Source organism: Coturnix japonica, chromosome 8 (assembly GCF_054131305.1).
Source record: "Coturnix japonica strain WE chromosome 8, WE-NBRP24, whole genome shotgun sequence".
Taxonomy (NCBI): domain Eukaryota; kingdom Metazoa; phylum Chordata; class Aves; order Galliformes; family Phasianidae; genus Coturnix; species Coturnix japonica.
Genome location: NC_140670.1, coordinates 24,154,959 through 24,182,472, shown reverse-complemented (window position 1 = coordinate 24,182,472; position 27,514 = coordinate 24,154,959). Strand labels below are relative to the sequence as shown.

At 42.8% G+C, this 27,514-nt stretch overlaps 1 protein-coding gene across 3 annotated transcripts in view; it reads left to right on the top strand.

Annotated features, from left to right (window-relative positions):
* LOC107316050 (VPS10 domain-containing receptor SorCS1) overlaps positions 1 to 27,514 on the top strand; it is a 402,901-nt gene that overhangs the window by 136,852 nt on the left and 238,535 nt on the right. For 2 of the 3 annotated variants that reach the window (XM_015867126.3, XM_015867125.3), the window contains exon 1: positions 6,610 to 7,640. The exons of the other annotated variant lie outside the window; for it this stretch is intronic. In XM_015867126.3, the coding sequence (XP_015722612.2) occupies positions 7,011 to 7,640 (630 nt within the window). In that variant the 5' untranslated portion in view covers positions 6,610 to 7,010. Of the gene's footprint in view, positions 1 to 6,609; positions 7,641 to 27,514 lie in introns of those variants that run through there. 3 annotated transcript variants of the gene reach the window in all.

The following is a 27,514-nucleotide window of genomic DNA, read 5'->3' as shown; positions in this document are numbered from 1 at the left end:
TGTCTCCAGGAAACGATTCTTGACCATGAGTTTAGAAATGATGCCTCAGGGAAGTAGGGCAGAATCGTCTAAAAGAAATTTTTTGCTTGCCCATTTTTTCCATCCTGAAATTAAATACTGTCAGTGAGCGAGCTCGTATCTTCAATCAGCCTCAAGGCTTCTTGGTTCTTGTGGGGTGTTTTTCTTTTTGGTTGGCTGTGGGTTATTGTTGTGTGTGTGTGCTTTAGTTTTTTCATTTTTTTCCTTGCAATAGAAGGGTAGCTTAAAGGAATATTATTTCTTTCTGTTGCCTTTTCTTTCTTCCAGTTGAATTTTTTCTCTATAGCTGTACCTGGAACTCCTACTTTGTCAACAGTTCATGAGAAATCAAGCAGGGAGCATGAGCAAGAAAATACCATCTGTAATGATGATAAACTATAAACAGCATTCACAGGCCATTAAGTTTGTAATCTTTTTCTCTTCATCATTATTCTCTTACCTCCATTAAATTCCTTCACAACCAAGTGAGGAAGCCAAAGGTGACAGCCGTAGAGTGATAGACAAGAATTTTTATTGTCTTGTCGATACAGATATACCCAGGGCTGATAGAATGTCAGGTGAACTTCCCTAGTGATGAATAAAATTCAGTGATCTCTGAGAAAGGGAGAAAATACAAATGATTTTTATGCCTGTTAAGCTTTTAAGAAGATGTATGTTACTGAAGCATCCCGAGTCTATGGAAGATGCTTTGAGTGATATTTATTGTTCATAGGAAATTAGTATTTGCACTTGGTCATTACACTTCAAATTACAGATTTACAAGGTGGCAAGACAACCAGAGACATCCTACAGCCATTATTCACTTCAGGAACCGGGAACTCATAAAGTATGAGGGAATATGCACAGAACTAAGGAACTTGCAGCTGAGTTTGAACAGCTGCAAAGACCCTCTTCTCATCCTGAGAAGAAAAGTATGCATCTTCAGCCAGGAGAAAGAAGAGGGAACCATGCTAAGTGCCAGATGTTGAACAGATACATGTCTGGTAGAACAAAGCTCAGTAAAGCCCTGTAACTTTCTCTCAGGTAGCTCTAGTCTGATATTCAATTGACCTTTAGCCTCCTCTGGGATGTACACATCCAGCTTTCAACCACTTATTGTAGGTTGGATGCTCACCACCTTCATGGCCCTCTGCTTGGTAGCCCTCCTCATTTTCTCCATGTCCATTTGGAACTGGGGGCTCACAGAAACAGTCCTCCATGTTAAGCTTCCTCAGTGCTAAGCATAGGAGTATCATGATTTCTTCTGATCTCCTAATGATCTTCTTCCGAAGGCAGAAGAGCAGTTTGCCTTATTTGCAAAGAGAGAACAAATAGTGTTGGCAGCTTGGCCTGTACTGCTATATCAAGGTCCTTTCATAGATCATAGAATGGCTTGTGTAGGAAGGGACCTCAAAGATCAACTAGTTCCAGCCCCCCTTTCCAGTCAATTGATTTCAGCTTTTGAGACTAGGGATCTAGCCAATTTTCAAACCTCCATCAATCACTCATACATCCTCAACTTGATATGAAACAGCTATGAAAGACAGTGTTACAATAGTCAGGTATTTAATAACACAAGGCAATCACATTGGTCAAGCAGTATTTCTTTTTGCTAAAGCCATTTCCATTTTTACTGGTTAGTTTCTTGCCTTTTATGTGGTAGGAAATGTCCGCAGCATACATTTCAGTTATTGATGGTGAAAACCTTCCGGGTATTATTGGGTTGCTTTAAAACAGTCAGAATGAAATGTTACAATTGCTAGGTCATCCCTGTGGTTATCATTCATATTGGTGGTGGTGAATGACTTGACCACACGATACACCTTAGGCTCTCTCATTCCACCAATGTTTACTTGCTTAAAAGTTGTTATAATAAAACTCATTCCAGCTTTGAGCTCCAGTTCAGATATTCTTTAGGTATAACCTTAGAGCACTAGCTGAATATGTGCAGTCCTTGTATAAGTGTGGTCCTTGCAACTCTACTTTACACTTGACTGAATTACGAAACCCTACTGGGAACATTCGAGGTATCTTAGGCTGCATAAGCTTATCAGGAGAGCAAGGCAGCTGGGAATTTTGAGCAGATTTCCTTATCAGCTGTCTTCTGTGGCCTGTCATCAGTGGTGTAGTTTTGGCTCATAAATCTCATTGTAATACCTGACGTGGGAACAGCATTCACAAGCACAACATGGGAATGGGTTGATGTCTCCAGATCACAAGGAGAAATGATTGCTGAATGGCTGAAATGCAAAGCCAGTGCAGGGGAGCACATGCTACTAGAGGAAATGCCACAGGTGGGATTAAATTTCAGTACATATAAGCAGGGTGGTTTATAAGAGGGCTGAATTCAGCTTTAGTGTGAATATAGTAGTTGAGCGAGCACATAAGTATGTACCTGATGGGTTGCAGAAGCTTGTTTTAGAGCAAGTCACATGCTCCCTTCCTTCGATGACGTATCCACCCTTGGTCTGTCACTCAAATCATTGTGCAAAACTGGCTCAGGAAGTCTCTGCAGATGGAAGTTCAGGAAGGAGGTCTAGACCCAAAGAGCAAAAAGTGAGTCTGCAGCATGGATTTTGCCGACTGTGTGGGAGGGAATGATCCTTTTGGATCCTGCAGGGGAAATGAATCAGCAAAGCCTACATAAGAGACTTTCAAGAGATCCGAATTCATATTATCCCTAGAGAGAGCTACTGTGTAATAAACATCAATAGATATTTGAGTAAAACCATTGCCTTAAGGGAACCTAGCACTGGGTATGGGTGCTGTGCACCTTTCTGGACAAGAGGCAGGGACACTGACCAGTTCTGCTTGCCACCCAGCTCTTCTTACCAGATAATTTATCACCTGAAATTTCCACCTGAGGATTTAGCAAAGCAAAATCTGTCTTTAAATTATACAGAAGCAAAGTCTTGCACTTTTTGAGATTACTTTAAATCTCAGTCTTTGCAACAGGCTGCAGCAAGAGGGAGTAAAAGAACAAAAAGCCCTTGCTGTTAATATTTATGGCAACTAAAGCTAAATTGCATCACATTAGCAGATGAATGGGAGCCCCTGTTAAAAGCTGCAGCAGCCTAATTTTAGGATGGCACTGGTTTGGGGCTTCATTGTCTGGAATAACAAAGGAGAGCTTTCACGTTAATTAATTTGCAGGAAATATTAGTGTTAAAAATAAATAGTGCAGTCACCTTTCCGAATATAATTGGAGTGCAGTAAATGAAATTCAGTTTCAAGAAGATTTAGATTTTATGTTATTTCAGTTACAGATTATTATTTTTTTCCAGTAGTTTTTCTGTGCCAAATGTGTTGCCCTCTGTGAAGTCCCAGGACTGAGTTCTGATAATACCTATGTTCCAGTGATATAAATGTTGCTACAAAACAACCTGTTTGGTACATAATTTGTAATTATTATTATTATTATTATTTTCAAATGCAGATTCATTTTGGATAAATTATGCGTAATGTCAAATGGCTGTTCATCACACACCATGGCTTGATAGGAATCAATGGAGCAGTGTTCCTTTTAGGCTCTCTTCATTACACGATCTTTACAGGGAAAAGTGATGATTAAAATGATTGTGGATTCACAAAATCCTGATTGTGTGAATATTTACTACAGTCAGATTTTACTGCTTAACCTAAAAGACACTTGAGAGCAGATAGACAAGGTTATGCTATGCGCTGTACTGATCAGCTTGTTGAGCTCACGCTATTTTCTTTCATTCCTTTCTCCCTTAGTGCTTAATGGGAGTTGAGGCAATGTTTGCAGTCACTGAGGTGCTTCTGGCATGCAGAGGTCTGTCATCTAGCATTTTTCAGAAGACAGGAATCCTGTGGAACCATAAAGTGTCTTGGGGCTACATTTCCACAAGCAGGCTCTGACTGTGAGCATAGGAAAGGATGCCTGCAGATGACAGATTACTGCAGTCATTATTGTAAGGATTTATGACCTTGACAAAGCTTATATTTCCACCTGTCTCTGAGTCTGCCCAGTCCCAAGTGAAGATTTGTGTTCTCAGTTGCGTTTCCTTCTGTTCTTGCATCTCTACTCAAGGCTATAAAAGTCCCAAGAAAGATGTTTGCTCCACTGCAGCAGCTCCCCAGAACCAGTGTCTACTCTCTGCATTAGGCTCCTGTCTGTGCTTTCTGACTCCAAAAGTGAGAATCCTCCCTAAGCCTTTCATGTCTGTGCATCATTTCCTTTCTTGTAGGCATAGTCATGGAGTTATCTCACTACACACCAGTGCTTCCCTTTGACTGTATTTGAATTCAGCCCCCTCTAATGGCAATGTGGGACTTACTGTATCTCTCAGCACAGAAAATCATCCCTTACATCAAATGATGGGAATGTTCCTGTGTGCCAAAGACTCTGGGTTCATTTCTCTGATGACTCAATCATCACATCAGCTGAGACAGAAAGATGGCTGGCAACAAGATTAGATTATGGTGATTCAAAGTGTCTGTCTTAGATAAGTGAGTACCATGAGTATTCCAGAGTGCACACAATCAGATTGTAAAACTGGTGACCACAGCATGCCTTGGAGATGGAGGGCATAAATAAGGATTAGACAAATTTAGAGAAGACAGGTCCATCTGTAGCTATTAAACTTAAGGGATCAGGTGTAATTGCTACTGCTAGAATCTCCTAAACTGATGATTCCTAGAAAAAGTGATCAGGAAAAGGGTCATACTGCGTATCTCTTATATCCATTCTCAGCATAAGAAGGGTCCTTAGGGCAGATCCAGTGTATTCTGACTCCTATGTTCAGCTGCTGAAGAGCTCTGGAAGTGCAGTATACTCAGTGCATGTGGTGCTTTCTACCATGTTAATTTCTAACACTTGCCAGTCCCTTATCATAATCCAGAGATAGCTGTTGGCCTAAATGAGGCAGCTTGATGGCTTCCTTCATCAGCCTTGCCCACTCCTTGGCACACAAACCTCTATCACAAGGAAAGATAATTCCAAGAGAAAGTTCTTCTGATCACTTAAATGTTTTGTCTGTCTACGTTCTTTTTCTCTCTCACCCACACGTCCCTTTGAATTTCATCCCTCTGAATTAAAGCCTCTTCAAGAGACTTTTCCCAAGATGCTGTCACTCTTCAGTGCGTCCATTGGCATCGATCCATCTGGCCAAAGCAACGTGTGGAAGTCAATGGTAGGATGGATAACCACACTGTGACTCAGCTTCCCCCACTTGTACAAAAGTAAAACTCACTGGCCTTTGTGAGGAGCTTTAGGCTTAGTGAAGAAAAGGAGCTGTTAAGTACAGAGTGTTAATTATTATTACGGACAGGCAGTAACAGCACGTTTAACTGGGAGATATGGGAAGAGGTATGCTGCTAATTGGTTTACAGTATATGTGGCTGAGGTCTGGTGGTTACAGTGCAGACAATCCATCTTTATTTTAAGCGGCATGAAGTTTTGCTCCGCCTCAATTACTCTAAGTCTTCCTTTGTGATCTTGTGCTCATATCCCAAGACGCGTCACCAGTGAACATCTGAGTGAAATCTCTAGAAGAATGTGGAACAAATCTGTAAATCTCCTTCTGAAATACCCTGCCAAAAAAAATACAATAAAGTCTTCCATGTCAGGAAGGAAGCATTAAAAACGTTAATTAAGAAGTAAACTCTTCTGGAAATCAAATGGGAATGAGCGAGAGCAGGCAGATGGGGACTGAATAGTATTCTGGTGGAAGAGCCTTTAATTCTCTCCAGTCCTTAAAGGCATCATCACTTGCATGTGTCCATAAAAGCTCAGGCCCTGTCCCATGGCCCAGCCACAGGCTGGCACCTCAGGGTTTGGTGATCTGCTATGGCCACCATGTGTGACAACACTATAGAGAAGAGATCTAGTGACAGGGAGAGCACAGCTCTTGAGGGAGGAGCTCCTGATCCTTCACAGGCAGCTAGAGCAGAAAGGTTTTCTCTACTCTAAACCACATGGGGGGAAGTCCTCTCTTTTCCTCTTGCTGTCATTTTATTACCCAAAACACATCCTTGTCCCCACCAGCTCATTTATGTGAGCACATCTTGGTCGTGCCCGGTGATTTATCCGTACATTGGCAGTTGCTTTAAGTGATGGCACAGTGAAGCAGAGGGAATGGAGGGGTTGAAATATAACTTCCACCCACACCTATGTTGTGAAATCAAGCTCAGAGCTATGCCCAGCACCTCCAGCGTATTTACATCAGTCACCGAGAAAGGGAAAAGAGACCATCTCAGAGCCTGCTCAGACATTTGGGACCGCTCCATTATGCAGATTAAAATGTTTCCCCTCCCTAGAAGGACTGTATACACATATGTACGAACTGCCTCTTCGCTTTTCACATTTGCTTCCAACTCCTGAGCGATGTTGTTTTATACGTTAGAATGTTTTAGAGGTTCGAGCTGCTGGGAAGCGCGGGAGAGGAAGCGATCAGCCTTGTGCGAGTGAAGAAGTTGGAATAAGTCTCTCCTCTCGGAGTGGGTGCGAGAGAGGGGGGCGGCGAGAACCAATCGCTCCCGGCACACGCGGGGGTCCTGGCGGGGCTGCGGGAGGAGCGGTGCGGGAGGGGAGAGGGGAGAGAGCGAGCGGCGGCTTCCAGAGAGCAGCCGGGAGAAGGCACAGCCGGGATTTGCTCTTCTCTCTCTGACTTCAATTCAGCTCCTCCCCCGTGTGGTTGTGGCTTTCCCTTCCATCAAAAGCCCGATCAGCAACGCCAGATTTGGGGGAGGGGGGAGGGGGAAGAAAAAAAAAAAAAAAAAAAAAAAAGGGGGAAAAAAGAAGAAAGAAAAAAGAGGAAAAAAGTGCAGAAGAAGGAAAGAATATAAGGAAGAATAAATAAAAAAGGGGGTAGAGAGAAAGCAGTCTCCCTCTCCTCAGCTGCATCACATACAGCGGTCTGAAACTTTATGGAGTTCTCGCAGTGCTTTCCGCGCGGTGGGTAGATCGGCAGCACCTCGCTCGCTCCTTCCTGCTCTTTCTCCCTCGCACTCATCAGCAGTCAGCAGCGATGGAAAAAGTTGCTGGCTGGTACCCAGCCTGGCACGTTGCTCTCCTGTACTGGACATGGCTTTTCCTCTTCACTTTTGGCTTTACCGGCGCAGAAATAACTTGCAGATCCTGCCATTCCCAGGTGAAGCCGCAGCAGCAGCATCCGCAGCAGGGATTACCGATGCATTTGAAGACCGACAGAGGAGAAAGGGAACGGTGGAGGATCCCGGGGGAGCTGGGAGGTGAGAGAGGGCAAGGGGCCGGGATGGATACGGAGGATGCCGAGCTGCAAGCACCCTTCGATCCTGCTCTGGCGGGGACCAAATTCAGCGGCTGGGAGACCCGGAGCTGGGCGAGAGAGCCTGAGAAAGCGTCCGGGAACGACTGGCCCGGAGCAGCGGCGGCTCCTACCGGGGAGCACCCTCACCGAGACCAGGCGGGCGGCCAGCGGAACTCGGCCCGGCGGCGGCGGGGCCGCAGCCCGCGGGGCACGGCGGGGCCGGGCGGCGCCGTGGGGCGGGAGCCGGGGGGCTCCGGCGCCGCCCGCTTCGGGCTGGAGGAGCTGCGGCTGGGCAGCACCACCTTCGCCCTCACCGGCGACTCGGCGCACAACCAAGCCATGGTTCACTGGTCGGGGCAAAACAGCAGCGTGAGTACCGTCGCCGCGGGGTGGGGGCGGCGGGTTTGCATTTGTCCTTATTTTTTTTTCCCCTCCCTCCGTTTTTGTTTCTTTGTTTCATTCTTCTTCTCTCCTTTTTCTTTTTTCTTTTTTTAAGATTTTTTCTTTTCTTTTCTTTGGGGGCGGGGTGGGAAAGGGATGAGGTTTTTTTTTTTTTTTTCTTCTTCGAGTGGGGATTTCTTTCCCGGGAGCCTCGGATTGGTTTCGCTTAGCAGTGTGCAATGGGGCAGAAGTGCCTCTAAATGACCATTCTTCTGGAGCAAAAAAACAAAACAAAACAAAAAACAACTAAACTTTCCGCCGCCCACCCGCTGAGCACGGACCATTCCAACCCCTTCTCCATCACCGTGCAGGCAGAGAGGGGGAACCACCACCACCCGCTGCGGGAAGGGGAGGGGACAGTCCGGGGGGGTCCCGTCCCCCACACTCTGCCTGCCCCAGGGTAACCCCACCGGCGGCAGGGGATGCTGAGCTGTGAGCAAGGCCTGGGAAACTCCAGGGATACTGCTGCTGCTGCTCCTCCATGCCTGGGACCCACATCAGCCCAGGGTTTAACTGGGATGCTGATTCTGAGGTGCCTCTGTGCAGGGGACAAAGGTGCTTTCTTGCCTCTTGTCACGAAGGTGTTAAGATTAGACAGCTCTGGTCTCTTCTCCATAACCTGAACTTTTCTCATGAATAGCAACAGAATGGCTCTGACGGGAGCCAAGAAGAATGAATTCAGCCAGAGAGATAGGTGACAGGTTTCCAGTCTGGAGTAATAGTTGTGGCATCAAAGTTATCAAGTTAACTCGTGTCCCTCCAGCCCGTGCTGCAGAGGTAACCCCAAGCCAGGAGCCTGCTGGTGACTCTGCTCTGGGGCAAACAGGAATGGGAGTCTAAGTGTCCCAGCGAGCAGAGTGCTAATTAGGAGAGAAAGGGATACCAGTGTGATGTGGTGTTTCGCATTTAACTTCATGGGGGAAAGAGCAACTTGGGCTCCTCAGCACTCAGCCAGATTTTTGGCTGCTTGGCACAAGTCCTTGGCCCCCTTCTCAGCTTTTAGCACAAGGAACCTGGCGATGTTTTGAAATTATGGTCAGATCATTATGAATTCCTTCTGGTATTAAAATATATCCCAGTCACTCAATTTAGAATTAACGTGGATGTTGCACTCTGCACGCTGTGGGGTTCCGATCTAGTTAGTTGAGGCAAGGTTTTGTGGGCTCATTTTGTTTTTATGGGCTTTTTTTGTTTGTTTGTTTTTCATTTTTTTGTTAGTTAATTGACAGGGGAATACCTGTCATCTTCATTTCGAAGGACCATCCCCTTTCTTCCCAACTCAGCTAGCCTCTCTTACATAGTCATGGTAATAGAAGTTGCTGGGGAGGAACTCCAGTCTTTTCATACTGATTGAATTGAGTCTGACACTGGTTTAAAGAGAGCTATTTGCTAAGAGAAAGCTTCTGATATAGAAAAAATCACCCAGCAAGCATCAGTTTTCCTCTTCTTTTCACACAAGGATGTTTCATCTCTATATATATCAATACATTATTATTAGAAGTAGCAGTTTTGATTGTACGTGTTCTTAGACATATATGTGTGTATAGTTCTTGCCCACTGTGGTAGTATGGACAGTTAATGCTACGGTCTGATTTACCTGCTGAGTGTCTCTGTGTAAAACTACCTGCAGGGAGCCGTGAGGAAAATTTTTGCTGCTGTCCTGCCCAAACTGCCCTGAGTTGTGTTGTGTTGGGGAGATCACGCTCCCACCTTGCTGCTGTGTGCTCTGACAGTGCTGTGGTAGCATCCCCTCACAATGCTAAATGAAGCTGGGCTTAGCAGGAGCTGAATACACCAGCAAACTTGTCCAAGCTCAGCTGAAGCAGTGGTGTTGGTTCAGCTCAATGTGGCACTGACCCAGTGGCTCTGCGTGGAGCTTTTGGGCACTCAGCTGTGATGGAGCTGGGAGTGGGAGGGGGCTAGGGTGAAATGCTTCCCAGAGTTTGCAGTATGTGTAATCCCACCTGCACGGAGTGGCAGGGGATCTCATGGTGCTGTGTGCACGGTGCTGTGTGACCCTGGTGCCCTGGCAGCACTTCAGCAGCAGTGGCTGCCAGATTCCTCCCTGCGTTTCCACACCGTGCTTGGTGGATGCAACACACCTCCTCTCATTTTCATTCTGATGTGCTCTGCGAGTGCTGCCATTAAACAGCTTGTGCCTTTTGCCCAGGCAAAGGGACACTATGGAGATGATCATAGTTTGCAGCATCTGTGTGAGTAAAGGAAAAAGCCCAAACAAAACCCTAAAAATCTGAGCTCCCTTTAGATGGGAAAGCTGTAAAATAAAAGCACTGTCACCATTAAGGTTAGTTTTAATTGTAATGTACCTGTTTCTGCCAACCTCTCTCTGTTTCCCTGTATCCTTATTTTGGTAGTGGTCTGGATACGATTGCAATGCTTCTGATGGAGGGGAAGGGACCTCTGGGAGGACTCCTGGTAGCTGTAAAGAACAGTGTTTGCAGATTCTCTGTGCCTAGGCAGTGATTTCACATTGTGGGTGTGTATCATTCTGTTCTGAGGCTGGGCTCACTGTGTGCTTAGCCACAGGCGCAACAAGAGTAATAAGTAGTGGTATCAGTCATCCAGATCTAAGTCCACCAACATAAACAGTCTTACAGTGGGCATCCTGTGGGGCCCATCAATGACTCTGGGTACTCCTCAGACAGCTTACCCTGCAGCACAGAATCCATATTACACTTGACAGCAGCAACAGGACCAGCTGTGCAGCTTTGTGGGGAAAGTACACAGTCATACCCACACAGACCTGTGGCAAGAACCCAGGGCACATCTACAGGGATGTTCTTCACGTGCACCCTGCTTCCTCCTGTTTTTTGTGGCTTTCCCACCAGCAGTGTCAGTACATGCTCTACAGAGGAGAGCACGGGTATAGGGAAGCTGGATTTTCAGATGACTGATGAGGATGAAACCAGGAGTGTATCCAGTGTTGTATGAAAATGCAGATGGTCCTCAGGTTCTCTTTGACTGCTGTGGAGGTGAGCGAGGCCACACAGGCCATCTGGTATGGTCTGGCATCCACACAATCCAGAGCTCTTTCTGTCTGCAACAGAGAGATGAGCAGCTACAGCTAAATTGGGTGCTGGAAATGGTCTCTGGCTTGTACCAAGTCCCAGACTGTCTGGGAATGGTCCAAGGTGTTAACTGGCCCATGTTAGCACCATGGCTTTGTTTCTTTGCATTGATACATGCAGAGTCTTTCTACTGGCCTCCATGAAAGTTGAAGTATTAGATCCTCTCAGATAAATCTCTTAAATCCTGGCTACAAGACACACAAGTGAGATCTCCTGGTTGTTTGCTCCTCTGGGGAATTTCATCATCAGTGTGGATGCTGGCAGGTTTCCTAGCCTGCAGAAATATCAGACATGCTTCCTGATGTGGTATATGCAAACACTGTAGATTTGAATTCCCCGTAGCTCCCTCAGTGCTATGCTACAGAATAGGAGAAAACAGGCAGCAGAGATTTGTGCAAAGAGATATTTGATTTTAATGGAGAGAAGCAACTCTCAAGGAAATATCCAATATGAGCTTTTAGGATAGAGATGCTTCTCAGAGTTTTTGAGAAATCAAGGCTGCTTGGGTTTCTCAGTCTACTTATGAGGCAACCCACTGTTGCCTTGCACTGGACAGAGTCTGATGGCCTGGCCTGGTCTAGATGTCAAACAGTTTGGCAAAGAAAATGAGCATGTATCCAGCCCGTGGATTGACTTTTACCTGGTCACCCAGCACTTACAACTTCTGTAGCTTGGGATATCTGGTCCAGACTTCTGTGATTTATGTTGCTAGAGGGAAGAGCTGAGCTTCTCTTGGGTCTTCCAAGCAGAAGATCCTCAACAGAATGCTGGAGATGAAATCTGGACCAGATGCAAAGCAGCCTGGCCAGGTAATTTTTTATATTTCATCCACAGTAGAAAATCAATCTGATTGATGGGTCCAGTGCAGTATGAAGCCTGCAAGGTCATTATCTCTGTTGTCATGTGGTTACACTAGACAACAAGGGAAGAGAGAAGTCTCTTATGGGAGAGCTTTTAGACAAACAGGGACTCTTCATTAGGTATTACTCGCACATTTTTATTTGATGCTAATGATAACACAAACTGAACGCAGGTAAGACAGAATAACAGTATACCTGTTATAATCTGTTGTTGGGTGTTCATTCAGAGCATTCAAACCTACTGTATATATTAAGAACTTAAGGAGAGGTTCAAGGCTGTAGCGGGTGCTGCATCTTACCTTAAACTCATCAAAAAGCGTCATAAAAACAAATGGAGTTTCCTTCCTTCCTGTTGCTCCACTCTTTCCAGGATAGTTGTTTTTTATTCTTCTGCTTTTTGGAAACTTCTGTCTGATGTCTGTTCTGACATTGCCATTGGGCAGTCTATTTATTTATTTATCAATTTATTTATTGGTTTGTCTATATGCCTTTTAATTAAAGTTGTTTTCCCTACTTGGCACTTACACCTCCATGGAATTATTTTATAGGCAGTGCTCATATTCCCTCTCAACCTCTGGCTTGCTAAATCAAGCAAGCACTGCTCTTTCTGTATCTGCTTGTAAGACAGATTGTGGAAAATGAACTGTGAATTTCTAGGAGTTGGGCTCCCAGGAGCTTGAATTTGAATCAGGTGTTTGCTTTTGATGAACAGAATTCCATGTGGATGATAATGAATGTATTCACTTTTAACACTGAGACAGCAAAGGACAGTAAAGGCATGGCAAAAGTGTCTGAAATTGCCAGTGTTATTCTGCTCTGACCAGAATGAGGAATCAATCAAAATGTCACTTCTCACTCTGTGACATCTTTGCTCAGAGGCTGCATTCATGCAAGTGGCTGTAGTTAAATACTCTCTGTCCTTCCCTTCTGGCAGAGCTGTGGCTCCAGTGTAATATTTCCAGAGATGGGTGAAGAGCTGCCAGCATCATCCCATTGGTGACACTGCAATAGTCCACTGCTCCCTTCCTCCCACGGTGGTTGCATTACTGTAAAAAAGGGGTTTTAAGGAGATGAATGTGAGTGTGGAGCTCAGAGTGGCGAGACCCATGGTGAGGAATGACCCTGTTGTCAGTTGTTTTGCATTTAGATTGGTTCCTGAGGTGTGGCAAAGAGGTCTCCAGAAAAGATCCGTCTTTAGTTGGATGCTTGCATTAAAATGCTTTAGTACAATGTAAAATGTCTTGCTTATATATTAAAACAACGTATTATGGTATTAATAGAATAATGCACCAGATGCTGAGAGGGTTTCAGGCTAATCTCTTGCTGAAGCTAATGAGACTGTATTTAGGAAAGGATGAACAAAAGTGAGAAAACAAAACTGGGATTTAAACTGGAAATAATCAGGTCAAATTAAAGTATTACTGAAAGTCTCGTGCTTCAAATTGTGCTACTCTGCTGATCATAAAATACTCGATATCCATTCTTTATATGAATCTTCCTTTAAAAACAACAACAAAAGCTAAGAGAAAATTCTGAAAATTTCACTGTAACTTTGAATTAGGACCTTTTTTTTTAACCTTTTATTTTAATTTTTAATTGTGGAAGAATAATCTAATACCCATAGTGTTTCTTCTTTGTTGCATTCCATCATTCCATCTGTGGGTATACTTCTTGACTATGTGAAATGTAGGCTTTTCATATACAGAATATGAAATAGGATACATGGGAAATTATTGAGAACAGCCACGCTTTGAGAGAAGCAGTGGGTGAAAGAGAATCCTTTAGAATGAGAAGAAAGGCATCTCGTGCGAATCTGGCTTCTGTAAAAGTGTCTGAGCGATGGAGAGGAGCTTCCACTCAGACTGACAAGTGGGATATGCAAATCCCATCAGGAGGGGAGATTAAGGAGAATTATGGAAGAGCTCTGACAGTTGCAGCTAGCATTCCTGCAATATCAAGAGGCTATAAACTATATAAAGCAATGAGGTTATAGTTTTCAATTTTCCTAATGCTATACTTCCTAATAGAAAAGGATTTTCTCCCCTTCCTCCTGTCTTCAAATAAGTGTTTTTTATTTCTCTGACCTGGAAATCGCGGCAAGGTCTGTCCAGAGGGAGAAGCAATGAGGCCAGAAGTCAGCAACTCATTCTGGAAAGGCTGTGGAGCTTTCTGACCCATTCTGCTGTGGTACAGCTGCACATATGGAGGGCTCCAAGATTAGCATTGGCCTTGGGCAGTCTTGCCTCCACTCGCCTTGTTACGCCAGTGCAAGAGTTCTGTGCAGAGCTCCAGTGAGATACGTGAAGTGCCATTTGAAATGCTCTGGCCTCACTGCAGCTACACAGTGCAAGTATCCTGTGGGACTTGCATTCTCTCCAGTGCCCAGGTCTGGCAGTGGTAGAGCATCTCAAACTGTAATATCTACCTATATTCTGACAACTGATATTTACCTAAAATCTGGTTGTGCTGGATCTCGATCACTTGGATTCAAGTTTTCATTTCATAGGAGGAGAAAGACAATCAGACTGACACAAGGCACTGCCTTTCTGTCCATTTTTTCATATCTGGTCAGCAAACCAAAAAATCAATGACTCCCAAAGCTCTAATTGACATTTCTGTGTTAAATTAAAATGTGCCTTTATTCCAATTCAGATGGCAGCATTGGGTGATAGACTAATTATTTTGGAATTTGTAGTGCATATAAAAGTTGATGCAGTAAAATGATTTTTGTGCTATTTGCATTTTATTTTTAGCTGTCCATCTTAAGTCAAACAACAGTTAATGTGGGAGCCCTTAATCTCTAATTCTCAGTGCTGGTAACACAATAGGATTTTTACTTAGTACCACACTTTCTCTCCTTGGGGAGCATAAAAGAAAAGTACTTTGAGAAGGAACAGGATATTTTAGGATATGTCCTAAAATGTAATTCCTTTCTTTCAGAGGCTCTACAAGAACTTTAACCTCATGTCATGTCTCTAAATAGAGGAGTGATGTTGTCCCATAGTAATGCACTAGGACTCAAAGCTGCCTCTAGGACTCAAGGCTGAGAAAGGAATGGAGATTTAGGTGGGTAGGAAGGAGGAGGGGGGAAATTAGACCTATTTCTGCTGCTGTGGATGGATGTCAGTGCTCCTGACCCACTTCTGTGAAGAGCTCATGCTGGGGCAGGGTCTTTGTGCTTCTTCATGTGCTGTGGTGAGGTGCACTGGTACACCAATGCAAGGCTGGTGCTTGGAGAGGGCAAACAGAATGCGTTCATCAAAGTGGCTTGCAGACTGCCCCCAGAAATATGTGTCTGGTGCCATGTGTATCGTTTCCTTGTGCCTTTCGTTGCTTAAGAACCCATCTGCGGTCTGCCATGCTTTAAGTGGATATATTAAATCAAAAGATGAACAAGAAGATGGAAGGAGATGATTTTAAGTGATCATTTCAAGGCAAACATTTTCCTAGGATACCCTTTTTGGATGGAAAGTGAACAGCTGTACATGGGAAGGAAGCTCATGATCCCTTGTGGCACTGGGTCTCAACTCAGTGCTGCTGCTCACATCCTATTTGTATTATGTCACCTCAGCTGGTGATTACTGAAAGCCGACTGTGCCATGAGCTCTTGCAGACCATTTACATTCAGCCCTTCAGCAGGAAGGGAAAGGCTATTTAGAAAATCTCAGGCTATTTAGATAACTCAACAGAGATATTGCATTTCTTTCCCCAAATATTTCTCTTCCGCCCACTTTCTCACCTCCCCCGCCACATTTAAGGTTAAGAAAATAATTTGAGAGACATATTTTATGTAACAAATCTCCTCATAAATTGTTCCTGCTCAGTATGTGCCATTCTCAGGTGCGTTTTTAAAAACATTCTTTTTTGGGGGGTGTGAAGTATTCACAAAGTTCTGGATTCAGAAAGCAGTTGAAATTCTACAGTAATGTGGGACTGGACTCCATTAAATCACTTACTTAGAATAGACTTTGTGCGGAGAATTTGTATTTTGCATCCAAAGTGCATTTTCAGCAGCTGGAAGAGGTCATATGGTCCCTGTATGTTCATGTGACTGGATCAGTGTAAACTGGATCAGCTAGGAGATATGGTTTAGTGGTTTTCCGTAGGTATGGTAAAGGGAAGATGTTTGGACTAGATGATCTTGGAGGTCCTTTCCAACCTGGTGATTCTATGAACCCTTAGGAACAGCTTCACCATCCTGTGCCCTCACCGAGAGCCTTGCAGGTCTGCAGACAGACCTAACAGAAGTGAATTCTGGAGAATCTTTGAATGAATATTCATGGCCTTGATTTCTGAAGAATTTACCTATGCATAAGTGTGAATACTTATTGTGAAAATCAAGCTTTATGTGCCAGACAATGTGAACTGAAAAGTTAATTTGCTTTCTGTTGAGTTTTACCTCATGTTTCCCAGAAAAAAATGGCATTTCTGTAGGCAAAAGATGAAAAGCTTTAAATTAATTGTTATTGAGGAAAAAAATCAAATTATGGGAAACTGAAAGCCAATGTGAGAGCTTACCTTCTTTATGTGAAATGATAGATTTTTTTATGGGAGAGGCTAAGTAGGTAAATAAAGGTACATCAACAAAACAGCAGATGCATTAACCATAATGCCAGAACACACTGATCTGTAGTGAAATGTCACTAATCAGAGGAGATTAGAGGGTAATTATTTCCTGAGTGTTTTTTGTGGGGTGGGGATCACACCTTCGGTAGGGACTGCACTGCACCTCCTCCGCTTCATTTGTGCGCATGTTCCTTGTCTCTTTAAACTCATTAAGGGGGACGAGCCTGGGGTAAAGAATATAGATGTGAATTTAGCCTGGATCCGGTGATCTAGAATACAGACAAGCTGCTGAAGTTCATTAATTACTACTTAGGGGAGATTTAAATGGTAAGATATAAGAAAATATTTTATTTACCCACAAAGGTGGTGAGACACTGGCATAGGGTTCCCGGAGAGATGGCGGTCTGTTCTTAGAGACACCCAAGATAAGGCTGGATGGTGCTCTGAGCACCTGATGGAGCTGTAGGTGTCCCTGTTCAATGCAGGGCAGTTGGACCAGATGGCCTTTAAGAGTCCCTTCCAACTCAATTCAACAATTCAATTACTCTGTGATGATTCTATGAGTCTACAGTTCTATTGTAACCCAAAGAAGCCTTGATGCAGATCTGCATTCTTTATGCTGGTACAGCTGGTTCTCCTTTTCTCTTCATTTAAATGACAAAGGACTGTTCAATTGTGCAGTTCCTGGAAAACAAAATCAAACAAAACACAACATTCTCCAGCTCATCTTTTGTATGTAAAACTCTTACCTTCCATTTTATTTTCAATTTTCTATAAGTTGACTTTTAGCCTTTCTTTTCTTTCTTCAGAAACCTTGAGAAACTGTTCATCCTTTCCCAAGTAACTTAGAGTCACTCAGTGGAATAAATACCGTTAATTCCAAGTGTCTCTAACCACAGGCTATGCCTACGGCTTTGAGCCAGGTGGGATGGAGAGGGTCAGAGCACAGATACCTATGGCAGTTATAGCATGGGGCCCAGCTCTGTGTTGAAGTGCTGTGGGCTGCCTTTTTCTCCTCCACCAAAACTCGAGGTTCTAAAGTCCCTGTTAATTTCATCACACTGCAGGTTAGGATCTACTGGAGAGGCTCAGCAGCTCCTTTGCCTTCCTCTCCCATAGGAACATGAGCTCTACATCATCCTCCCTGCCAGCCCCAACATGTTCCATTCTCCTCCTCCCATCCACCCCCAGCCCTGCCAGTTGGTGCCGTTGCCTGGCGATCTGCTTGCGATGGACAGCTTGGAGGAAAGCGATGATTAAACAACCTGAACTGCCATCTGAAAGCGGTGATTGTTATTGTAATGTGACAGGTGGTGACAGCTGAGACAGCAACGCGTTCAGAGTGCAGTTCCTTATAAAAAATATTGAAAAAAAAAATAAACAGATGATGGAAGTGCTGCACACACCTGTGTGTGTAGGTGTGCAAATGCTGATGCTTCCCCTTGATGTAGAAGGGCCAGGAAAGGCACGTGCTTCTTTTTAAATGAAAAAGTGAGCATTACTCCAATAATTGTTATGACTAACAGACCAGCTCACAAGCCAGCACAGCTTGCATTGATATTTTCAAACATCTCTGCTACTCTGAGGTAGCAATTAAATGGGATGCTGCAGCTGTAAGCAAGGAGTGGTTGTTCATAGTGCTGCTGCCCTCTGAGCAGCTGCAGAGAGCCATCAGCCCCATGCTGACTGCCAGCTGGAATATTCTACATGCAGACAGCAAAGCATTGAAGCTGGGAACAGCATGTAGTGGTCTTGCTGCGTCCACCTGCCATGTCTCCTCCTGCTTTCCTGATGGATGAGATCAGGATAGGCTCAAGGGTGAGCTCAGAGCAGAAAAGAGACAGTTGTGGCTTTAGGACCAGAGGTCAGTTTAGGTATTTTGCATTACTTCTTCCAGCGTCAGCTGGGGTGATTCTGCCTCTTTAGCCTTCCTTAAAATCCGTGTGATGCTAAATGTTGAAATCTTACTTAGCTTTGTCACAGTTTCAGAGAAAATCTCAGTTTTCACCTAGTTTGACTTGTTCCGTATCCTATGTTGTCTTCTCTTTCAGCGTTGCTTGGAATTTTACAGCCTGTTGGTGAAGGCATTTCTAGTTGGCAAAGAAAATAGTTTTCCCTTTAATTTATATAACCTGACAGCATTTTCTGATACAGATGAGTGAAATGTGTTATAAAATTGTGTTGTCAAGGCTGGAGAACAGGGACTGGGTCAGCTAGGTTTGCCTAGAGGACCAGTTTCACATTCAAATGCCACAACTTTTTGGAAAAATGCAGTCTGCACGCATTTGTGCAAAAGAAAATTGAAAAGATGACCAGATGTACCCTAAGGGTTGGGTGAATCAGGGCACTTAGAAGAAGGAAATGATGAGTGCTAGTTGGGAAACCTTAAAAAAGCTCCTCTCATGAACTTAGAGGATGGAAGTACTTCTGGGGGATGATGCTTGGAACAAGCCAGCTCTGCGGCAACTTCATAGGAGAGTTGAGTTGATTTAGTCATTAAAGTTTCCGTTAAGATCCAGGTTTCTGCAGTCTTTTCATTTTTTATCCTTTGCTAGAAAACTTTCCTGGAATTTATATTGTTCTCTTCTTTCCCCAGCTACCTTTGACTTTGGTACTTTTAATGCAGCTAAAGTATTAGCTGGGATTGCCTTGAACCATAATTACAATAAAATACTGAAATAGCTTAGGAGCTGCTGGACAGGACCTCAGGACCACAGGTGAAATATGAAAAAAATCAGTATCCGCACACCAGACATGTGGGACAGACTTGCTATCATTTGTCTGAAGCCCTGAAGTAGTGAATTGATTCCCTTCCCATGTAGAGCAGTCTTTGTCACTATGGTGTCACTGTCCACGACTCATTGTAATGTGAATCCTTGCATCTCTAATTTCCATGTGCACCCATTGTATATATACTCACAAACTTTAGTGTAGCAAATATTCATGTTGTTCATTTATCAGAATTATGTCTGGATTTGAAGAGAAGAAATGAATGTTCCCGGTGCTTCCCACTTGCTTCTCAGTCTTCCCCTCTCTTCACATTATGATTGATAGCATTGTTTCTGTTCTCCTGTCCTGCTCCAGCATGGGTATCTCTCAGCCTTTCTTAGGGAAATGTCTCTGTCTTGACAAGTCAATTACATTTGCATTTTTGCTACAAAGAATAGCAGTGGGAGTGAGGTACAGGTTCAGTACAGGTAAACATCACTGTTCTCTGAAAGCAGATTTATCTAAAGGGAAGGGATTCTTGCATTTCTTTGTATTTTTTTAAGTGATGTTTAAGTGTAGTAGTAACTATTTCCAGGAAATGTTTTTGCTCTGAACTATCTGCCTATGCTTTGATGGCTGCTTAGGTCCTTTTAAAGTTGCTGTCAGTGCCTGTGCTTACTGCAGCAGCACAGGTTTTCATCAGTGCTATTCAAGTTCTTAAGGCAGATCTATAAATGATACATTTGAGGGATGACTTTAAAGGAAAAGGAGAAAACAAACCCCAAATTACTTTTCAAATGTCCTTCCTAAAGGAGCTGGAAAATCACCTGTGCTCCTGTTAAGCTGAAAGTGAAAAAACATGCACACATACACAAGAAGGAGAGAATTCCACATCAGCTGTGTTGCTCTGTCTTTTCTATGTCTTCATTATGACTGGCACAATCTCAGAATATAACTGAGGATGAATGTTGAGCCTGCATCTCTGCACCTTTCCTACTCACGTATACTGAAATTCACTTGGATGAAGCCACGAGTTCCTATGTGGCAAGCAGGAGAATCCATCTCAATTCCTCTGAATTATTGAAATACCAAGTAGAACGAGTCCTTTCTGAGCAATCTGGTGTTTAACAAGGTGGATTTTGGTGAGAAACAAGTGTCCAGGCAGATTTTGAGTATCTGCAGAGGAGAATCTACAACCTCACTGTGCAGACTGTTCCAGTGCCCTCATGTTTGTATGAAACTTCCTGTATTCCAGTTTGTGTTCATTGCCCCTTGTTCTGTTGCTGGGCACCATAGAAAAGAGTCTGGCCCTATCCATTTGACTCCTGCCCAGTAGAAATTTATAGGCATTGATAAAATCCCCCCTAACTTTTTTGAGGAAAAATTAGGCAATTTTCCAAAACCACTTATTAAGCAGCTACTTGAAGGCAATTTTAGGCAATAGCTACTGTAGGAAAGTGAGTAAAAGAGGATTGAAAGAGAAGAGAGAGAAAGACAGACATTTATAGACAGATACAGTTCACAACTCCTGGATCTATCACTGTCTTGAGTTTGGAGTCTTGATCTGTGTGTGGGGGTTCCTTTGGGGTGGCAACCCACTTCTGTCAAGATCTGGAGTCTTAGATGAGAGTCTTTGGTGATCGAACCCCTCCTTTTCTAATGTCTGTTAGTTGTGAGGAGCCACGAGAGGAAGTGAATATAAATAGTCTTATCGCTTTACCTCCTGAGATCATGGTTCTGTAGACCTTACAGCTTTTTAAGGCTCCATTCTTTCATTCTCAGATGGTCGTTAAGGTTAGTTGTTGCTTGCATGGTCATTAAGGAAAGTTTCATTCTGTGTGGGGCTCAGACATAAGAATAGAAGACGCATATGACATTAAACAAGAGCATTAGAGCTACTTGGGGATAGAATGTTGACTGAAGAATTTTCCAGACAACTTCTCGAGGGTATGCCATCTTCAAGTGACATTTGCAACACTAAATATCAACTGAAATTGTGTGCATTATGATAGTGTCAAAAACTGTAGAAAGAAGCATTCCCAGTTGACTTCTGCTTTGGCATTAAGATTACAAGAAGATATTAACGCTATGTCATAGACACATCAGTTACACTGAATCAGTCACATGGAGCGTGTGACCTGGGAAGCGTAAAAGTTCATTGCTCCTCTTTCCTCTTCAACCTTCCATTCCAGGTCATGAGAACATGTATTCTTTCTCTTTTTCGGGAGATTTTCTTTCTGGTGATCTTCTTTTTGGTGTCACATGGTAAATGTTTCTAAAGAATTTTTGCTGGCAGTACCAAGTTCTCTGGGTAGTGAGTCTGTGGCATTCAGGTGAATAGATCTTTATGGCCTTAAAGGCAATACAGTGTTTTCTTTTCTGTACCATTTATTGCAAGGATTTCATCACTGAAACTCCTGGAGTGGCAAGAAACACATCTCTACATATCTTTCACTACTTTCTACATATCTTACATTATCTAAATGTGTTTTATTTAATGTTGAATATTCTGACAAGGTCAAAAGGAAATGTTTTGATGCTAATGATTATCAGCTAAAAAATAGTTATTGCTATTCATTGTTTTGGGAAATTTCATTGCATTTTCTGTCCTCCATGTCTGGGACAGAAACTAAACACTACTCTGTCCAAATCCTTCACAGGTTCTCATTGGATGCTATACAGTTAGAGAGAAGGTAACTCAAGTAGCATTATATCTTCTTGTTCATGAAACAGACTCAGCTTTACTAATGATAGCTGTGTGGAAAGCTGGAAATATAGCACCTCAGCCATTTCTTAACTAGCTGAAAACTCATGGGGAGAACAGGTGGCAAGTGGAAAATCTGAAAACCCAGAGGTGTTTTCTACTCTTCTGACCCCTTTCAGTTCTGAGCAGATTGACAGATGAGATCCTAAGGGATGTGGCTCGGACCCAGGTAGGAGTGCTCCTAAAGGTGCTTATCAACATCATTATCTTTCCATACAGAATTGAGAGATGTCATCTCCCTAATAAGTGCCAGTCCTCTACAGTGTTTCCTTTATAGCATTGAAATGCTGTAAAAACAAGTTATCTGACTCTTCTCAAAGAACCATCAGTGTCACAGCTGCAATGAGGGATATATAAATGGTTACAAGGAATGCACTGGGTGAATGTATATGGAAGCCAGTTGTGCTGTAGGTAGACTAGATAATTTTTTTTCCTTAAAAATGAGAGGAGAAAACACGAAGGAGGAATACAAGTCTTATAAACACTGATATGTGATCCCTAATTTAGCCTTTTAAAGTTGGTCATGCATTTGGTGTGCTGTGAGAGGCAGGGGAACACAGGTGCAAGTTGGCCACTGAAGGGCAGGGGATGTAGGTGGCTGTAATTCCCTGCCTTGCCAGGTGGAAGGGATTAGTGATTAAGGAGAGAAAAGAAATAAGAGGTATAAGAATGGGAGGAGAAGAGGGTTTATCTTATGAAACTGCACAAAGTTGTCAGTCACGATGAAGAACAGAATTTTCTGTTTAAGAAGTTGATCTGCAGTTGTTGTTTCTAAGCTTCAAAAACCCAACCCGACTGCAATTAAAGTGTTAAATACCCATAGCAACTAAGACAAACACTGAGATCTGTGTTTTCTACTGGCAAGGAGGAGCCAAGAAAATTGTGTGTTCTAAGCAGGTAGGAAGTTTATTTGTTGTTGGAAGAGCTAACTGGAGAAAGCTTGGTAAAATTTTGGGTTAGGTTGAGAAAGCAGCATGCAAAGATGTTACTTGGAAAGCCCAAGGAATTGAGCAACAAACAAGTTGTGGGGGAACTGTTAGGTCGTAGCCTAATTCACTGATTAAGCACCTGGTGAAGGGGCGTGGCTTGCCCTTAAATCACAGCTGCAAGCAATTCACCTCTGCAAAGAGAAGGGGTCCGTTACACTCTAGCCTCATTTCAGGGCTGGCAGCTGAGAGGGAAGGGTCTCTACTTGTGTATTGCTTTCCTTGCAAACTTCTGGTGAGCTCCGATTCTCTGGAAGGGGTAAGTTGTTCCCTCTTTTCTTTGTTATCTGGTTGTGACTAATATCTTTCTTTGGTGGCCCAAAATCTGGTCAAGGGTGGTTGTATCTGTTACTTGTTCTTAGAGGTGTAAAATAGGAGGGATGAAACAGAGTCTGTGGACAGCAGTAATGTAATGTGAATTTTAAGAGTATTTTCGCCTTGGGGTCGTGTGAAAAGAGGCTTTAAGGTTGAAAGACCCCTTAGTGAAAATACTGGCATTTTCTTTTTTCAGGGTGATGAATCTGAACTTTTGGGAGAGACTGTAGGGTTTCTGCTGGGGATTTTGAACTTAAATGATATGGAAATGGTGGTTGATAATAAAGGGAAAAATTGAAAAAGAGTTAGAAGTCAGTAAACTCAGTTACTCAGTAGTGAGTCTTGTGTTGCTTGTAAAACAGTTTGAAAGAAGACTGGATCTAAGTTCCTGACTTGGAAGGAGATAGACTGGCATATACTAATAAAACCAAGCTTACTACCTGAGAGACAGTTCTTGCAGTGGGGGGGTGGAACATATGTGGATGAATGTACTTTTTCTTGTGGTGACCCTTTCTGCATATGCTATGCAACTTGTTTTCAGTGCCTCAAAGTGAAAGTCATCTCTTGCTTAGCCACCACCTGTGGAGGTTTGATACAAGCTAATCAGCAAGTTATCTGATGCACCTGGTTTGGTGTTTCTGAGAGTCATAGCTCTAATCTGTGAACAGGGCCCACTTGTTCACAGACATAATTACTTACAGAAACTGGTGTGAAGACTTTTTGTTGGAAGATGTATGTTTTGTTTTCTTCACTGAATTTGGCAGAGAATGACCTTGCTATTCATAGGTCTATGAGTTCTTATAGGCGGGAAGCTCCTGTCCATGCTCAGAAAGGAGCAAGTCAGGACTGCAGGGTTACAAAAGCCTGTAGCCTGGCAACCAAGTTTTTTCTTTCTTTTTGGTAGAAGAATGTTACAAACAAAATCATTGGCCTTTGGTTTCTCCTGTGTATCTTTGTGGTAAAAGTTACTATGGACAATGGATACAGTGCATTTTTGTCTTTTGAGGATTCAGCCTTAGAAGTGAACTCTCCTGCTGTAATGATTTTAATTGAAGCAGATATTTTCAGCCCAAGTTGGGCTGGAGGCTCAGACCCCAGGCACAGTAGGTTGTAACCACTCAGTTAATGAGTGGCAATGTCATGCATACTCTTGGCTTGCTGCAAACCTGGAGTGACTGTGTTTGCCGTAACTTGTGCTGAGACCTGTAAGTGATTTCCTCCCAAGGTGGAGACCCCGTGTGGACAGTTGTGACAGACCGGATAATGTGTGGCATCTTCTTCAATTCTACTGGGTAGTGTGAGAAAAAATTCATTTAAATCATCAGTTTTAAAGTTGATGCTTTCACATGTCTGCCCACAGAAGCTTGCATTAAGATATTGGTTCTTGTTTATTTGTGTTTTCTTTTATTTTTTTTTAAGCTGGTATTGGCAGCCTGTAGCAGAAAGCTTATTGTAAATGGTTTGTATCTTATAAAAGGCATAAGGAGGTAACTTGCAGCTGATACCAAGCAGCATCTCACCTAAAAGGGACTGGAAATCTCTACCTCACAAAATAATCATGGCCCCCTTATCTGACACTGATTCCCTCTTCTTTCTCTGAGAGGTGGTTTCTTCCATTCCCATTGACTTCTTTTCTCTCATTCATCTGTGTAACATCTCTAACTTGTGAAACTGAAATACAGCTTGGCTTGTTTCCCTTGAAGATCTGCCAATAGCCACATTAACCCGCAAGTATCTTATTTCTAGCCAGTGTTTTGACAGGAGACCTTCTGTCTTTGTACTGCGTATTCCCTTCTGTAAAATAGAATGGGCAGACCTCATGCTACTGTTCTTAGTTCTGCTTAGGTTTTCAAACAGCAATTTTGAGATTAAAAGGTTGTTTTATTATTTGGAATTTCTGTCCGATTTATGTTGTGTGAGGTATGAAAATGGGTCTTTCCTTAGATGGACTGCTTTTTTTTTTTTTTTTTTTTTCTCCCCATTGTGGATCTTTAGTGAGAATTTGGGTTGCTCTGGTTTAGTGTAATCTCTTCCTTGGTGTGTTTTTTGTGTGTTAAAAGGTTGCAAGCATGGTCACTTCCATTGGTGGATTATAACAGTTAGCTGAGAGCTTCCAAGCTTCCCCTTCTACCTGTTACAGCAGCACCACCTATCTTGGTGCCAAAGGGCATCACAAGCTCACATATAAGAAAATGATAAATGTCTCCCCCTCAGAAGGTGAAGGAGATAAACCTGCCTATCCAGCATGGTTGAGGCATAGCGGTTGCATGAGCCATGCATTCATTGGTATGGCTACTTCAGATACCTCAGCTGTAATAATCATGTCTTATAGTTGATATGCTGAGAGAGCTTGTATGTGCATAGCACAACTCTGTACAACAGCAGGGAGTATTAGCTGCTCTTTCAGTATAAGCTCTTGGGCTGACTTCGAAGCCATTTTCAGAAACAAATTGGTTTGGGATTTATTGTTTATTTTCTGTGCTTTGAGTTTTCAGGCTTTCTACTGCTCCCTGCCATTGGAAAGATGAGTATAAATTTGGCTGTAATTGTGTTGTGGTGAAAGGACTTGCTTGGTGGAAGTCTGAGATGTTACTTTGTGGCACCTCTTCACTGCTGAGCCCAGCTTTCTAGTCATCTCCTTCAGATTAGAAACAGATTTTCTGAAGATAAGCACTGACCATTCTCCTGCATTTTGATCCAACTGAATACATTCCAAACTTCTTAGATTAATCTCAAGTTCTACTTTTGAGTATAAAAACACAGTACATGTTGAAGGTGCTAATTTCCAGGTCAGTCCTACTGTCATCATGAAATACTCTAGCAATCTATTATGCAAAGGTGAAGATATCAAGAGAATTGATGTGGAAGTCTTGACAAGAATATTCCAGTTGATGTATCTGGAGGTGCTAATAGAAGTTCTCCTAATTGGCGTATAAGCAAAACTCAGATCTGTTCATATAACCACAGCTATCTGCAGCCTGTCATTGGCATCAATCTGTTCCTTCATACGGAAGGTAAACTGTAGTCAGGATGAAATATTTTTCTAATTAAAAAATGTTAATTGATCTCTCTCTAACTTCTCCCCATTGAATAATACAGTTGAATTATCTTTAGAGTTTACACAGAACCTTTAATAACAATGAAGTTTTTTTTTTTGTACAGCCTTTTTTTATTCCACCAAGTCCTATTGTTATGTTTATTGTACTTTGAAGTCATAGCAAGCTTCCCTCTTCTGCTATTCACTATTTATTGCAGTTTCAACACACAGCTCCTAAATTCTTGTTCAAGTTGTTTCTGAACAAAAGGAGTAAACTCGGACTCTCTCCCATGAAATACATGAAGCAGTTATGGTTCCATTCATTTGCTTATATCTGTTTGCTCTATCTAGAGAGCTATTGTTATGCATGGAGGACTGGAAAATAATAACACTAATAAAAAACAATAATTCTCTCAGGGTCTGCTGTCAATGGCAACAGTCTAAAGAGAGCTCAAGCATGGAGAGAGAGAGAGAGGGATGTGTTCTGGATGTGAAAGGAGGTGCAGAGCACCAGAAGGATCTGCTCAATCTATAAAGCCAGGTCCTTGTGTAGCGTGAATGGGGCCATTCAGTTCTGCCCCATCCCCTTTCAATAGGGATGTACCAGTTCTGGTCCAAATGTTATGCTGAGCACTCCTCTGAAGTAGTGATAACTTCTATGGGAGCTCCTCCTCCACATGTCTCCCCTGTCTTTCTCTACTTTCACCAGGAAACCCTTTTCTTACTTGTAGCAGTTGAGACCTTATCACTCAGTCTTAAAGTGGGGCTGGAGCAAGAATTCAAGAGAAGTTTGAGAGAACTCTGGTGTGTGAAGGGGTTTGTGGAGCTGCTGAAGGGTTCCTTGTGATCTTGGGAACTGTCTGTGGATTATGTTGTCTGTACTAGGATGTTAGTGCCTTCTTTATTCCTTCCAGGTATCACTGATCTGACTTGCTTCCCCAAGAAAGAAAATGTGTTGTTTTTTTTTTTAAATATCACTTTGAATTAGCACTTTGGTTATGGACTTTGTCATGTAGGAGTTAGGCTTGTCTAGGCCAGGTGGTTGGTCTCTATCTCAGGAAGGTTTTCTTTATTTTCCAATGTAAATGAGTAAAAATCTGTGGAATCCCAGGTTTGGTGAAGAGTCTGGTCACTTAAAACCATAATCTTTGTGTTGGCCTCCTGAAAAATGAATGTGGAAGAGCTGGGCAGGTGGGATTAGTTGCTTTTTTTTCTGATAAAAGCAGATTAATTTTAATGCTGGCTAATAATTGCATCCATTTTTTTCTTGGTAAATGAACCATAAGACACATTGTCAGAAGTGAGCCTTTCGTAATGACTGTGGTTAATATTTCAGAGCTATTTTCTCTGTGGATCAGAGCTTAGACTCAAGCATGTAAAAAATCAGCAGTATGTGTTCTACATTAGCTTGATTTCTATTCATTTGCAGTTCAAGAGTATTCTTCCCTTCCCCCATGCTAATCTCAGAATACTTAT